The 16,312-nt window shown below is 44.7% G+C and overlaps 1 protein-coding gene across 1 annotated transcript; it reads left to right on the forward strand.

Moving 5' to 3' along the window:
* Positions 1-3,027: 3,027 nt before the first annotated feature.
* Positions 3,028-15,817, forward strand: ANKRD60 (ankyrin repeat domain 60). The gene is made up of 4 exons (XM_081917275.1): positions 3,028-3,945; positions 7,320-7,450; positions 10,985-11,150; positions 15,210-15,817. The coding sequence occupies exons 1-4, from the start codon at positions 3,672-3,674 to the stop codon at positions 15,482-15,484; spliced, it is 846 nt and encodes a 281-aa protein (XP_081773401.1). The 5' UTR covers positions 3,028-3,671; the 3' UTR covers positions 15,485-15,817.
* Positions 15,818-16,312: the final 495 nt, after the last annotated feature.

Raw genomic sequence — 16,312 nt, forward strand, 5'->3', positions numbered from 1 at the left:
TTCATTCTTGCAGTTATCTCTCAATCTTTTTCTGATAAAGTATTCGTTTGGCCTACTCCAAAGTAAGTGGTTTGAGGCTTGCGGATATAGACTGTTGGGCCTTCAATCCTGGGCTATGATTGGAATTTGTTCAAAAGTCTGGAGAACCACACAAAAGCTTTTGCTTGTTTATGAGTGCAAGGTCAGAGATCTGGGAATCTGGGTTTCTCTACTTTGGGTCTTGAGAGTTGCTTCCCCCCCTCCTCCCAAAGATCGGTGGAAAGTTTGGTACAAAATGTGTCCTGCCCAGAGAGCTGTGCGTGACCTTCTCTTCCCACGGGGGCGCTTTTCAACCACCTCCTTCCAACTGCATCCTTCTCAAAAAGATTGTTCTGAAGATTAGGAGCAGCATTCCATTTGGTGTGGGGGACCACCTCTAGAAGGAAACCCAAAACCTCTCTGTCTCCCTGTGGAATCATGTTGCATGTGCCCACAGACCTCTCTGGATTTCCCACTAATTCTGGCTTACGGTTGTAAACTCTAATTTGAGTGACATTGTCTTGGAAGGGATATAAATCAGTGGAAATATAAATGGGAAAGGAAAAACGGAGGGGGATCAGAGCAATCTGAACATTGCATAGTTCATATACTATATGCAAGAGTCCTGGAAAATTAATGACACCAACAAGCTGATTCACATTGTGTTCCCAACTGTAGGCCCATTCTCATGAGTTTCCTCTTTGGATACCCATGAAAATATAATCTTTAAATACATAATAAACAACTTCTCTAGGGACTGTGGAGTCCAGAAACCCAGATTATACTGTATGTACAGAAGCAAATTATGTCTATGTTATAGGTCTTCACCAGGGAATATTCAGGGGAGTGATTGCTGCTGGAATTTAATATTTATTTATGATTTGACCATAAGTAGAAAAGTTCTGCAGTAGAGTCTTATGAAATAGTATCCTCTTCAAGTTTTCTTTACTTGAATATGCAAGCCTCACAGCGCAATTATACATAAACGCAACTTGGAAGTAAGTACCACAGATCTTTGTGATAATTACTTCCAAGTAGATAAGATATAAGATTGTGCTGTTTGGAATTTAAATGCAGAAAACCTCACAGGAAGCACTGTAACCTTTGGCTAAGCATAACTGAATCTCTTTTTAAAGGTATCTGACAAATCACATTTAGCAGCAAGTAAATATTTTCCGTTTAGCATTTGTCTGGTATCAAGATAGGGCATAACTATGGTCTCTCAAATAACTTTGCTTCATTAAGTGGTTGTACTGTCAGAATTGTCAGCTTGCTTCCTGGTATGTTTCTCAATTTGTTTATTTTATGGTTTAATTTGCCACAATTGCCTACTGAATTCTGGACATAATACTATGAAATATTGTGCTCCAGATTGCAATACAGTGTTTAACGTTTATAATAGCGTTTTGCTTTGCAAGATCCTAAAATGCTTTTAGAAATGTGTCCTTGCTATTTCAGTACAAAACGTTTAAACTCTGTGAATTCTGCAAGGTGGTTCTACACTTAAATGTTTTAATATGTTTAAAACAAAATGCCTCTTCAATGCAAATGATTTTTATGACTGCAGTTTTTCAGCAAAATGTCAGTTTTTTTTGTAGTCTTAATATCTTTTTCTAAAGCTAACATACAAGTATTTTTTAACAGTTCAGATTTTTCTAAAATTGTTCTAACCAGTTTTTAGTTTTGTTGACCATAACAGGTCGTTAAATTTTTTTCAGCACTGATCATCTTTTTTTAAGTGTATATAGAAATGTTTGAAAAGAATTGTATATGGTCTGCTGTTTGGACATTAAAATAATCCAGTTTGGGCTGCCATGTTGTTAGATTTAGATTGATAGGTACCCTTTGCTACACTAGCCTAACTAAATAACCTAAGTATCCATGTGTCTTTAGAAAGTTGGAGTAGTTTTCATGAAGGTATTGTTTAGTTAGTTTCACTTATGCATGAGTAGGCTGTTAAACTTAATTTTGCAGAAGCAACAAATCAAAATTTTCATTAAAAAATAGCACCTTTTTTCTAAATCCAGGAGTTTTGACCATTTTTAAAATGGGATTTTTGTTCTTAAATTGTTTTTTTTTAATGGTGTTTGAAAATGTAGAGTTGCATGCACTTGAGGAGAGAGAATTCTGGGCAGTTATTTTTGACTTTTCCCTCTCTCACCTCACCTTTCCAACATTGAAACCCTCCCCCCTTCCGATTTTGTGTGTTTTGCATTCCATTTCTTATTGGCAATAGGTGAGAGTAGCAAAGAACTTCACTGTCACAACCTCCATTCATTTCACAGTGGCTTGTTTGTCGCTTCTGCATAAACAACTGAAATGACTGAAAAGGGGGAAGCAACAGTTCTTGACTTGCTCCCCAATGTAATTTGTGCATGATGACAGCACCTTATAGATCACTCTCTGGGCAGATGGACATATGCTGTGGAGTAACATATTCATTCACTCTGTTTTAAATTATGTAAAAAGGAATTTGGTGGACCTCGCAAGGAGCAAAAGTTGCCATCCCTCTCGCACAAATGTTGCAAGGATTTTGCTTTTAGATAAGGGATGCGAAAAATATAAGTGGTGCAATACTGAAATATTGTAATCCAAAGCACGCTAGCCATTTTGCCTCAAAATCAAACCTGCTGTTATCTGCTGTATGTGGTTATAAATTTGGCGCCTCCTGGAATCCTGCCCAAGTGGCAGTTGTATGTCTGTAAAAGGTGATGTTTAGGACCCAGAATAGATGAAGACACTCTGGAAGTGCCGCTGATTTTGTCAAAACATAGAATCTATGTAACTTTTTATTCATATTTATCTCAATAAATCCAATGACTGTTTTCCCAAACTTCTCTTTCTTTTGTTGACTTGCACCATAACATAGCAAACCCTTCTAAGCAATTTAATAGGGCTACCTTCAAAATATGTCAGGCACCCCATAATGTCAGGCTTCGGGGAAACATCTTCCTCTCTCCCTTTGGCCGTGGATAAGCAGAACAAAGCAAAAATTGTTTTAATGATGACAGCAAAAGAACAGAGAGTCCATTCTTGGAGTAAAGGTGCTCCTAATTAAGGTTTACACCTACTCCCCCCGCTAGTCACCCTCGTCACTTCCTCGTCTTGCAACCTGATCTCGCAACCACTTTGCTTTCTGTGCTGCCACCTTATTTGCTCATCGTGACCTTGGGCTGGGCAGATGTAGGCTCTCCAGTGATACAGAATCTATTAACTCTCTTTCTCCCAGTTCTAGCTGTTCACCACCCAGGGCATTCCCAACGTTTGTCTTCTGAACTATGTCCCTCTGCGAACCACTGTTCCAAATCTATACTGTCCCACTGCTCCTGGGAAGATTCAGGATCCTGATCCAAGGGAGGGGGCTACTCCCGCCATTCCTCATCTGTGCAGCCCTCCTCAGCACCGTCCCTGACACCTAATATCTTATGTTTCCCAGCTGTGGGGGATACATAGTGAAGGAAAGGAGATTTAAGTGTCTATTATCTTCCGGGAGTTCCAATTGCAAGTTGTCAAAGGTGTGTCCTAGCTGCAACATGACATCACACTGGCTGTGCCCTGGTGATCTGCCAGCCATGCATTGTCCTGTGTCATGACATCATTGCTTTGATGTCCTAGAGGTTCAGATAGCAACAATCTGATGAGTGGTTCAAAGAATGCCGGCCAAGAAAAAAAAGCCAGTGAGCACTTCCTCGCTCAGAGTGGGGGCTTCTCGTGGCGGCATCTCACGGCATAGGTCATTACGTCCAGGGGACTTTCAGTCTCCCCTGATCCGATATTTTAACATCAAGTTGCATCTGGTGGAGGCTGATGAGGTCTATACGGTGCCCGAGTGTCACCGCGACTTAACCATAAGAAATCTGAAGAACCGTCTGGAGCTCTTAGCTGGGATCCCTGTGAATTTCCAACGCCTCCACTACCTGGATAGAGGTGAGTTCCCTCTTCTACAATCAGCAAAAGTGTTACGGGAAATGAATCCACCTTTCAGAGTTAGACCAGCTAAGCTGGGAGTCGGCATCCAAAACTGGATACAGTGGTACCTCGGGTTACATACGCTTCAGGTTACAGACTCCGCTTACCCAGAAATAGTGCTTCAGGTTAAGAACTTTGCTTCAGGATAAGAACAGAAATCGGGCTCCGGCAGTGCGGCGGCAGCAGGAGGCCCCATTAGTTAAAGTGGTGCTTCAGGTTAAGAACAGTTTCAGGTTAAGAACGGACCTCCGAAACGAATTAAGTACTTAACCCGAGGTACAACCCGAGGTACCACTGTAGTTTCAAGAGGTGACTCTGTATTGATGGTTACCTGTTTATTGCCAGCTTCAAGTATTGTAACATTCATGACTATATGATTTTATATGCCACATATACACAGCCTGGGCTGTGTATATTCTGTGATTAAAGTGTCATTATGGACACAAGCAATCCAAATTCTGTGCTAAGGAAAGCTGAATTGTATTAATTATACCAATATACATAATTTCATTTAGCACAATTCCCTACTTTGTATAATTCTGGTTCTTCTAGTTTTGAGAGGGGCAAAGATACCGAAGCCCTATCCTTAATCACTGAAAATTTTATTCAGTTGCACCTTTTTGGCTTCTAAGATTTGTGCAGGCAATGCCCACAAACTGTGAAGTGTATTTTTTCAGCCTCAAGGAACCTGAATTAATAACCTTTAGTGTCGGTTTTTAGCTTCTTTTCATCTTGCAGGTGGCAATTCTGTCACACTACATTGTTCCGTAATGTTTGGCAAATGGAGCCGAGAAGCAGCGAAGTCTTTTTTTCATATAGGAATATTGGTTGTCATAACATGAAATATTTTTTGTTTAGTTGCTTAAGGAGTCATCATTAGCTGTTTGCTTTTAATAACTGTTATAAAATACGTTACGTGAATTTGTAGACTGTTTAGCAGTTGATCCAATACAACATTTACAGTTCTACCTCCCTAAATCTTATCATTTTGAGATAGTTTAACTGTACATGGGTGGGTTAGTTTACTAAGCAAGTCATTATTTGACCAAGAAACAAATGTTCATGAGAAAAAGGATATTATGGTACAAGACACAGAATTTTCATGCTGGTAATCTCTGCTGCCATTAAGTAATCATAGAAAACCCTAGCCCATATGGGTTTGAAGACAGGGTTGAAAGAATGTGGTCAGAATCTAGAACAATCAAAAAGATTTGGCTGTTCCTGCAGAGACCCTTGTCGTGAACTGCTTTAAAGTTTGGCCAGAATTCTAGCTTTAAAAATCCATTTTAAAAATAAATTAAAACCTTTATATCCCACCGTTCTGCCAACAAGTTACAGGGAACCAGGCAGAGGGCCTTCTCAGTAGTGGCGCCCTCCCTGTGGAACGCTCTCCCACCAGATGTCAAAGAGAACAACAACTACAGTGGTACCTCGCAAGACGAAATTAATTCGTTCCGCGAGTTTTTTCTTCTTGCGAGTTTTTTGTCTTGTGAAGCACGGTTTCCCATAGGAATGCACTGAAAATCAATCAATGCGTTCCTATGGAAACCGCCTTCAGACCAGGTCCGGGGACAGTCTGTCCCCCGACCTCTTCTGAAGGCTGGGGGGGGGGACAAGGGCTTTTCTTCCCACCGCCAGCCTTTAGAAGGCTGTTCTGAAGGCTGGCGGTGGGAAGAAAAGCCCTTCTCCCCACCTCCCGCCCCGCAAGCTCCAGGGACAGGAGGGCTTTGCTGCCGCCCGCCAGCATTTTAAAAGCCCCCGGGACAGCGGAGACTTCTCCGCTGTCCCGGGGCGATTTTAAAATGCTGGCGGGCGGCAGCGAAGCCTCCGCTGTCCCGGGGTGATCTTAAAATGCTGGCGGGCGGCAGCGAAGTCTCCGCTGTCCCGGGGCGATTTTAAAATGCTGGCGGGCGGCAGCGAAGCCTCCGCTGTCCCAGGGCGATTTTAAAATGCTGGCGGGCGGCAGCAAAGCCTCCGCTGTCCCAGGGCGATTTTAAAATGCTGGCGGGCGGCAGCGAAGGCTTTGCTGCCGCCCGCCAGCATTTTAAGATCGCCCGGGACAGGAGAGAAGTCTCCGCTGTCCTGGGAAGGCAGGCGGGGGGGGTGCAAAGACTTTTGCCCCCCGCCGACCTTCAGAAGAGGTCCAGGACCTCTTCTGAAGGCTGGTGGTGGGCGAAAGTCTTTGCTCCCGACCGCCAGCATTTTAAAAGAGGTCCCCGGAGATTTCCCTATGGGCTTTCTTCTTGCGAAGCAAGCCCATAGGGAAATTCGTCTGGCGAAGCGCCTCAAAAAAGGAAAACTCTTTCTTCTTGCGAGTTTTCCGTCTTGCGAGGCATTCGTCTTGCGAGGTACCACTGTACCAGAGTTTTAGAAGATATCTGAAGGCAGCCCTGCTTAGGGAAGCTTTTACTGTGTAATGTATTACAGTATTTTAATATTTTTTTGGAAGCCACCCAGAGTGGCTGGGAAGCCCAGCCAGATGGGATGGGTATAAATAATAAATAAATAATAATAATAATAATAATAATAATAATAATAATAATAATAATTATTATTATTATTATTATTATTATTATTAACCCATGATGGTATACACTGTTCCCTCTATCCCTGCCCCCTCCCTTTACCCATACAAAACCAATCCTGTGAGATAAGGTAGACCTATAGGCAATAACTGGCCCAACATCACTCAATGAGTTGCATGACAGTTGGTTAGAGCTGATGTGCTGGTGCTGATGCTGATGCCGAGGTTGCTGGTTGAATCCCTGTATGGGACAGTTGCATATTTCTGCATTGCAAGGGGTTTGGACTCTCAGGGTCCTTTCCAACCCTACAAATTCTATGATTTGAACCTTGGTCTCCCAGATCCATGTCTAGCACTTAAGTGCACAACACTGGAGACAGCCTTCTTTGTTTTCTCTTGGTTGCTTCAATGTTTTGATTAAAAAGCAAACAAACACGATGATGACAATTAATTGCCTTTCTACGAGATACCCGGATTACCCTGGGCTGTGTATAGATGGCTCAAAAGTCAGGGCTGGCTTGTAAATGGCTGCTTTGTGGAGGCACAGGTGATCCCTGTGCATATTACAGGAAATTATTTTGTGTGTTAAGTGTAGGGACTAGGGAGAAACCATCAATTCACGCCCTAAAATAGAGCTGTTATGGTAAATGTCATTGCCTTTCAAGTCACCCTGAGACCTTCAAGTGGACTGATGTTTGCTCCCCCTCCCCCAAATTGATCTTGGTCTTTCAACCTTCCTTTTCACATCTCGATCGTCATCTTTTGCCTTGCAACCTTCTGAAGTTTTTCATATTATCTCCTCCCACAGTGGATCTTAGTGACCACTCTATGTTCAAGGATAATGACATTATTCCTGGAGGAACCATCACTATGCGAATATGGCCAGAAGACTCCTGGGGGCAATTGGTGACTGCTGCTGTGACAGGAAACAACAAAAAGGTTGGTTTTCTTTTCTTTTCTAAAGGGGGGTGGATTCCTTACACAGAAACTGCAGCGGGTGATTTGTGAGTTTGAGGGTGTCTTTATGTTGAGGAAATCAATGTTTCCATAGTAAGAGAGGGGATGTTAATGTTGTCCCCATGTCGCACACTGCTGCTGTTTCCCTTCTCAGTTTCTCTTTTTGCACAAATGTTTTGTTGTTGTTGTTATTGTTGTTTAGTCATGTCCGACTCTTCGTGACCCCATGGACCAGAGCACGCAAGGCACTCCTGTCTTCCACTACCTCCCTCAGTTTGGTCAAACTCATGATGGTAGCTTCGAGAACACTGTCCAACCATCTCGTCCTCTGTCGTCCCCTTCTCCTTGTGCATCTCTTTCCCAGCATCAGGGTCTTTTCCAGGAAGTCTTCTCTTCTCATGAGGTGGCCAAAGTATTGGAGCCTCAGCTTCAGGATCTGTCCTTCCAGTGAGCACTCAGGGCTGATTTCCTTCAGAAAGGAGAGGTTTGATCTTCTTGCAGTCCACGGGACTCTCAATAGTCTCCTCCAGCACCATAATTCAAAAGCATCAATTCTTCGGCAATCAGCCTTCTAATGTTTTACCGTGTCAAAAAGTCAGAGGATATATGTGCATTTTTGACATACATCCTCTGCCTAGTACCAAAGTACACTTTGAACACAACACAAGATCTCAAAATCACAAAGTGCTTAGCAGAAACAGGAAAAGCTTGATACTTCTGGCACCTTGTTAAAGCAACTAGTTGCTTGAGACATTAAAAGCAGCCACATAATAATCTAGAGATACTACCTTGGTGCTTGTTTGCATCAGGCAGCACCAGTTTGGCTCCTTTCCTTAAAGGGTAGTGGCATTTCTATAACTTCCTATACTCACACTTTTCTCACAGGTTGTACAATGACAATAAAGGCATTATTATTATTAGATGCATAAGAGAGAGAATCTTTACTTACTTTGTTCAGGGTCACCATTTTGCTTACTGCGTGAAGTTAAAATTGGCACTGCATAGCTTGCTTTAGCTTAATATTTTGCCAAGTCTGATAAAACAGGAACAATATCAAACCAATAACCCCTTAACCCTCCTAAAACACATTTTGAAGAACTTACGGTCTTCAAACAAAAACATCCTGAAGGTCCCAGGCCACAGAGAGGTTAGGCTGTCCTCGACTACAGCCAGGGCTTTTTCGGCTGTGGCTCCGATCTGGTGGAACGCTCTGCCACAAGAGACTAGGGCCCTGCGGGACTTGATATCTTTCCGCAGGGCCTGCAAGACAGAGCTGTCCCACCAGGCCTTTGGTCAGGGCACAGTCTGACTTCCTCCTTTGGCAATCTTCACAGAACTTTGGCCCAATGGTTGCCATCAATTTGATTTGAATTACTTTTATAATGAAATGATTTAAAATGTTGTACTATTTTATTATTGTTAGCCTCCCTGAGCCTGGCTTCGGCTGGGGAGGGCGGGATATAAATAAAATTTATTATTATTATTATTATTATTATTATTATTATTATTATTATTAAAAGGGTATCTGATGTAGTCAGCCAAAGGCCTGGTTGAAAAGGAATGTTTTTGCCTGACACCTAAAGATGTATAATGAAGGCACCAGCTGAAGCTCCCTGAGAAGAGCATTCCACAAACAGGGAGCCACTGCAAAAAAGGCCCTTCTCCATTGCCAACCTGTAGCTCCCCAACCTTGCTGCTGCCCATCCCCATCTTGATGAGTGCAACAGTCTGTCATTGTTGACCCCTGCTGAGACTATATAGGGAAAAATGATTTTTTTACTTACGGCATCAATAGCCAGGCTGCTTTCCCCCTACCCCTTCACAACTTTCTTAACATAGAATCATAGAATTGTAGAGTTGGAAGGGACCACGAGGGTCATCTGGTCCAACCCCCTGCAATGCAGGAACCTTTTTCCTTAACATGGCTGCTCGAACCCCTGACCCTGAGATTAGGAGCGTCCTGCTCTACTGACTGAGTGCTGATGGAGTGTTCTGTTTGGACTTGAAGGTTTGCTCGCTGTTTTGTGTTGTGCTCAGTTGCCATAGTAAATAAAAGGATATTGAAATGTTTCAGAACAAGGGCTGCAGTTTAACCCTTAGCCATGCTTGGTTTATGTAGTTGGTCTCTCCCGCTTTATTGGATGAATTGCCTTCTGAGCCAAACTTCTTTGGCCTGCAGTGGGATTGGCAAACAGCAAACAGTGACATCATTATCCCTGCTGTGAAATAAACAAAGGAGCTTCATCCCTAGCCCAGTACATCACTGCTGGGAGAGAACGCCAAAAAAGAATCAGATAACTGAGTTCAATACCAGTTTGGGAGTAGCTGCCGGGACCACATAACACTGAAAGATCTTCATTGGCTCCCAGTACGCTTCCGAACACAATTCAAAGTGTTGGTGCTGACCTTTAAAGCCCTAAATGGCCTCGGCCCAGTATATCTGAAGGAGCGTCTCCACCCCCATCGTTCAGCCCAGATACTGAGGTCCAGCTCCGAGGGCCTTCTGGCCGTTCTCTCACTCCTAGAAGTGAGGTTACAGGCAGAGGGCCTTCTTGGTAGTGGCGCCCACCCTCTGGAACACCCTCCCATCTGATGTCAAGGAAATAAACAGCTATCTGACTTTTAGAAGACATCTGAAGGCATCCCTCTAGGGTAGTTTTTAATGTCTGTTGTTTTATCGCTTTATTATTATTATTATCATTAATACTGTTGGGAGCCACCCAGAGTGGCTGGGGAAACCCAGCAAGATGGGTGCTGTTAATAATAATAATAATAATAATAATAATAATAATAATAATAATAATAATAATAATAATTTGAACTCTCTATATAAGCTGCCCTGGGAAATTTGGGCTCTGAATGAATAAATACCGTACCCTAACAATATCTCTGTCTCCTTGAAACCATCCAACCTTCACATTCACATTAAATCAGGCTTCCTCAACCTCAGCCCTCCAGATGTTTTTGGCCTACAACTCCCATGATCCCTAGCTAGTAGGACCAGTGGTCAGGGATGATGGGAATTGTAGTCTCAAAACATCTGGAGGGCCGAGGTTGAGGAAGCCTGCATTGAATAGCCTTTGTCTGCTAATCCACATGTATTTGGGGTTGATATTAGGGTTGCCATATTCTGAAGAGCGAAAAAAGAGGACACATTTGCAAACTTCTACTTTGAACTATGGATCGCTATGACGACTCTCATACCCATGAGAGAAAGGATGTGTCCTGGGAAAAGGGGAGATATGGCAACCCTAACATTTCTAGCATATCAGCTTATTTTCTGCATTGCCCTTCCCACAATGATTCAATCCTCACATAATGACGAGTCTGGCAGAGAAGTCCAGAAGCCAAATGGAAGGCGATGCCGCAAACCCGCTGACTAGATAAACAGGGAAAATGTTCCCCATCTTCCACTGCCTTTCCAACAGCTTGGGATTCGTTCACAGTGTGCAATAGGTTTCCTCCAAGTCTGTTTAAATAATGAGTCAATACTTGTTTTGTGTCTTCCATTGCCAGATTGTTGTTGCAGGAGGTTCAATGTCTTCCACATTTTCCACGGCCTATTCCACATCCCTGGGACCAGCAGAGAGGAGCGAATGGTTAGAACACCGAACCTTTGTGGCTTTATTTATCAATGCACGCAGGGGTCGTTTGGATGCAGTGGATTTCCTGATTCAAAATGGTAGCATCCCTATATTCTGAAGGGGCCCTTGTAGATGTCTAAGGCTGATGTTTTCAATATTGCAAGTCTCAGTCCAACGTAAAAACCAGGCTCAAAATGGATAAAATTACAAAGATAGTATAATAACAAATGGACTTGTCTGCTGAGCTGAAACTTGATCAAAACCATTATATGACCAATATAACCAAAATTTGTCCAAGACCAGATGTGTTTCAGCCCAGCTGGTCATCCTTAGTGGTCAGAAGAAAACTATTACATACAATTTGATCACAGAGCATTAGTCCAATAGGTTAATTTGCCTAAAATGATATGGTGAGCTGGTCGTCATATAACACATGGCTTTCCCACCAAAGAATGCTCCAACTATCACACAATTGCAGTCATTTCACACACTTGCAAGGTTATGGTTAAAATTCCACAAGGCAGGCTTAAGCTGTATGTGGACTGAGAACTCCCAGAAGTGCAAGCTGGATTTCGAAGGGGCAGAGGAACCAGAGACCAAATTGCAAACATGCGCTGGATTATGGAGAAAGCTAGTGAGTTCCAGAAAGACATCTACTTCTGCTTCATTGACTATGCAAAAGCCTTTGACTGTGTCGACCACAGCAAACTATTGAAAGTTCTTAAAGAAATGGGAGTGCCTGATCATCTCATCTGTCTCCTGAGAAATCTCTATGTGGGAAAAGAAGCTACAGTTAGAACTGGATATGAAACAACTGATTGGTTCAAAATTGGGAAAGGAATACGACAAGGCTGTATATTGTCCCCCTGCTTATTTAACTTATATGCAGACGTCATCATGCGAAAGGCTGGGCTGGATGAATCCCAAGCAGGAATTAAGATTGCTGGAAGAAATATCAACAACCTCAGATATGCAGATGACACAACCTTGATGGCAGAAAGTGAGGAGGAATTAAAGAACCTTTTAATGAGGGTGAAAGAGGAGAGTGCAAAATATGGTCTGAAGTGCAACATCAAAAAAACTAAGACCATGGCCACTGGTCCCATCACCTCCTGGCAAATAGAAGGGGAAGAAATGGAGGCAGTGAGGTATTTTGCTTTCTTGGGCTCCATGATGACTGCAGATGGTGACAGCAGTCACGAAATTAAAAGACTCCTGCTTCTTAGGAGAAAACCAATGACAAACCTAGACAGCATCTTAAAAAGCAGAGACATCACCTTGCCGACAAAGGTCCGTATAGTTAAAGCTATGGTTTTCCCAGTAGCGATGTATGGAAGTAAGAGCTGGACCATAAAGAAGGCTGATCGGCGAAGAATCGATGCTTTTGAATTATGGTGCTGGAGGAGACAGAAGAAGAAGAAGAAGAAGAAGAAGAAGAAGAAGAAGAAGAAGAAGAAGAAGAAGAAGAAGAAGAAGAAGAAGAAGAAGAGTTTGGATTTGATATCCCGCCTTTCACTCCCTTTAAGGAGTCTCAAAGCGGCTGACATTCTCCTTTCCCTTCCTCCCCCACAACAAACACTCTGTGAGGTGAGTGGGGCTGAGAGACTTCAAAGAAGTGTGACTGGCCCAAGGTAATAGAATCATAGAATCATAGAGTTGGAAGAGACCACAAGGGCCATCGAGTCCAACCCCCTGCCAAGCAGGAAACACCATCAGAGCACTCCTGACATATGGTTGTCAAGCCTCTGCTTAAAGACCTCCAAAGAAGGAGACTCCACCACACTCCTTGGCAGCAAATTCCACTGTCGAACAGCTCTTACTGTCAGGAAGTTCTTCCTAATGTTTAGGTGGAATCTTCTTTCTTGTAGTTTGGATCCATTGCTCCGTGTCCGCTTCTCTGGAGCAGCAGAAAACAACCTTTCTCCCTCCTCTATGCGACATCCTTTTATATATTTGAACATGGCTATCATATCACCCCTTAACCTCCTCTTCTCCAGGCTAAACATGCCCAGCTCCCTTAGCCGTTCCTCATAAGGCATCATTTCCAGGCCTTTGACCATTTTGGTTGCCCTCCTCTGGACACGTTCCAGTTTGTCAGTGTCCTTCTTGAACTGTGGTGCCCAGAACTGGACACAGTACTCCAGGTGAGGTCTGACCAGAGCAGAATACAGTGGCACTATTACTTCCCTTGATCTAGATGCTATACTCCTATTGATGCAGCCCAGAATTGCATTGGCTTTTTTAGCTGCCGCGTCACACTGTTGGCTCAAGTCAAGTTTGTGGTCAATCAAGACTCCTAGATCCTTTTCACATGTACTGCTCTCAAGCCAGGTGTCACCCATCTTGTATTTGTGCCTCTCATTTTTTTTGCCCAAGTGCAATACTTTACATTTCTCCCTGTTAAAATTCATCTTGTTTGTTTTGGCCCAGTTCTCTAATCTGTCAAGGTCGTTTTGAAGTGTGATCCTGTCCTCTGGGGTGTTAGCCACCCCTCCCAGTTTGGTGTCATCTGCAAATTTGATGAGGATGCCCAGCAGCTGCATGTGGAGGAGCGGAGACGCAAACCCGGTTCCCCAGAATATGAGACTACCGCTCTTAACCACTACACCACACTGGCTCTTGAGTCCCATGGACTGCAGGAAGACCAAACCTATCCGTTCTGAAGGAAATCAGCCCTGAGTGCTCACTGGAAGGACAAATCCTGAAGCTGAGGTGAATGTGAAGCCTGCACCTTACACAACTTGGGAGGCAGCAATGGCAGCAGTGGGCACTGCCAGGCCTGCATGGCAGAACAAAAACAACAACAATTTATTTATACCCTGCCCATCTGGCTGGGTTTCCCCAGCCGCTCCCCTTTGGCGCTCCCCTTTGGCAGGCCTTGCACACAGCAACCACAAGCAAGGTCAGTAGGATGCCTGTCCATCGCTGTCAACTTACAGATTTTAAAATAAGGGACCAGCAGCCTCGAAAATAAGGGATAAGCAGCCAAAATAAGGGATTTTGCTATTGTAAAGAGTTACATACATTGGTAGGATTGGCAGATGCTGTTAATCCAGCATAAAGTGGTTGTGATGCCTTGGCACCCGCTGAAGCGCTGCCCTTCTGCGTCCCTCCCCATCTCCTCCTCTTCCTCCTCCCTCAGGCTGCCTCCTCAGCTGCCACCACCGCTGCGCCTCCAGACTTGCGGGCTGCGTGGGCGAGAGTCTCTCTCCCTCCCCCCTCCTTTGGGCGGGGAAGGGCTGATGGAACTCCTCGTGCCAGGACGACGGCGCCAGCGCGCGCTCTCTCTCACGGCAGAGGACCCCGAGCCGCTGCTTCCCTCCTGAGCCGGGCGAGCATGAAACCCGGGAAATTTAAGGGACATCATCAGTAAGGGATAGCAGCGGGACACGGTGCTGGGATAAGGGAGTTTCCCGCCAAATAAGGGACGGTTGACAGCTATGTGCCTGTCTCCCTGCCCAGCCTCCCACTTTTCCATGTGTTCCCAACAGCAAGGGCTGGTGGACTGTCTGGCTGGGCTCCCTCACCCACTTGCTTGTTTACTCTGAGGCCGCCTCAGCTCCTGGCAACCAGCACCCCCTGGCCAGCCCCAGAGGCACCATTTGCCTGGGGAGCTCATAGCTGGGGCTGCTGCAACAAAGCCACACAAGCCTTTGGGAGGCAGAGACGCAAGAGGGCATCAGAGGAGGGAGGGGAGGGAAGAGGGACAGAGGCCAGTGCTGCCCACGGCACCCCTGACTATCATTCAAGGCACCCCAGGGTGCCAGGGCACACTGGTTGAAGACCACTGCATTAGAGGGTTAAAGAGTTTACAGTGGACGCTTGGGTTGCGAACGTGATCCATGTGGGATGCACGTTTGCAACTTGCAGCGTTTGCAACCTGTGTCTGCGCATCTGCACATGCGTGGGTTGCAATTCAGCACTTCTGCGCATGTGCAAAGCGCAATTTAGTGCTTCTGCGCATGCGTGACCGCCGAAACCAGGAAGTAATCCGTTCTGATACTTCCAGGTTTTGGCGGCCTGCAACCTATAGAAACACAACATGAAGCACCTGTAACCTGAAGTATGACTGTACTGTATTGTCTTACAAAAGGTTTTTTGATATGTTAAACTCTGGTCTCTTAGATCCCTTGTTTTGTCTGCTTCCCCCTCTCCAGGTGCTGATTTGGCATATAAAACGCCGCTGGGTAGAACAGCCCTCCACGTTGCCGTCACCTCCGGCCACTGCGACTGCATTGACCTGCTTCTTAGCTACGGGGCCAAGATTAGCGATGAAGACAATGATGGCCAAAATGCTGTGATGCTGGCCCGCCTGTGGGGGCAGAAGGAATGCGAGCGGAGGCTCTTTCGGTACCAGTGGAAGCTGCGGGCAGGCGCAAGTGCTCAGCTCGCTGCTATCAAGGTCAAATCGGTGGATAAAGTGGAACCTTGATTCCGAGTCTAAGATCCAGTGGAGGGGCTTTGATCACTTGCTGAGAAGCACCTGGTCTGAGCATCATCGAATGTTTCTTTGCGAAGAAGTGCAGCATGGACTCAAATTGTTCAGTTTTTGTTTGTTTGTTTGTGTAAGTGATGGTTGCCTCTGTAAGTTAACACCGCCCTTCTCAAACACACAATTAATGGATGACACTTCCATTCCTGTGTGTGTTTGTATGTTTTTAATGCAGGTTTATAAACTGCTTCACCACCCAATGCTACCAAAGTGCTGTACAGTAGAGTGAATTATAAAGTTAAGAGCAATAAAATGATTTATAGAATTGTGCAACTGACATTCCATAAAATGATTGGGTCGCAAACAAACCAGTAGGTACTTGTCTACCAGTCTACAGCTAGACTGGTGACTGGGGGCGGCCGCCGAGACCACATAACACCGGTCTTGAAAGACCTGCATTGGCTCCCAGTACGTTTCCGAGCACAATTCGAAGTGCTGGTGTTGACCTTTAAAGCCCTAAACGGCCTCGGCCCAGTATACCTGAAGGAGCGTCTTCACCTCTATCGTTCTGCCCGGACGCTGAGGTCCAGCACCAAGGGCCTTCTGGCGGTTCCCTCATTGCGAGAAGCAAAGCTACAGGGAACCAGGCAGAGGGCCTTCTTGGTAATGGCGCCCGCCCTGTGGAACACCCTCCCATCAGATGTCAAAGCGATAAACAACTACCTGACATTCAGAAGACATCTTAAGGCAGCCCTGTTCAGGGAAGTTTTGAATGTGTGATATTTTAGTGTTTTTTGGTTTCTATGGAAGTCGTCCAGAGTGGCTGGG

Source organism: Podarcis melisellensis, assembly GCF_964234715.1.
Source record: "Podarcis melisellensis genome assembly, chromosome: 6".
NCBI lineage: Eukaryota > Metazoa > Chordata > Lepidosauria > Squamata > Lacertidae > Podarcis > Podarcis melisellensis.

Excerpts from the sequence above, each read along its gene's own strand:
- ANKRD60 (XM_081917275.1), top strand. The coding sequence starts at position 3,672 with ATGCCGGCCAAGAAAAAAAAGCCAGTGAGCACTTCCTCGCTCAGAGTG. Across the intron at positions 7,451-10,984 it reads TGACAGGAAACAACAAAAAG|ATTGTTGTTGCAGGAGGTTC; the intron begins GTTGGTTTTCTT and ends TTCCATTGCCAG. Across the intron at positions 11,151-15,209 it reads GGATTTCCTGATTCAAAATG|GTGCTGATTTGGCATATAAA; the intron begins GTAGCATCCCTA and ends CCCCCTCTCCAG.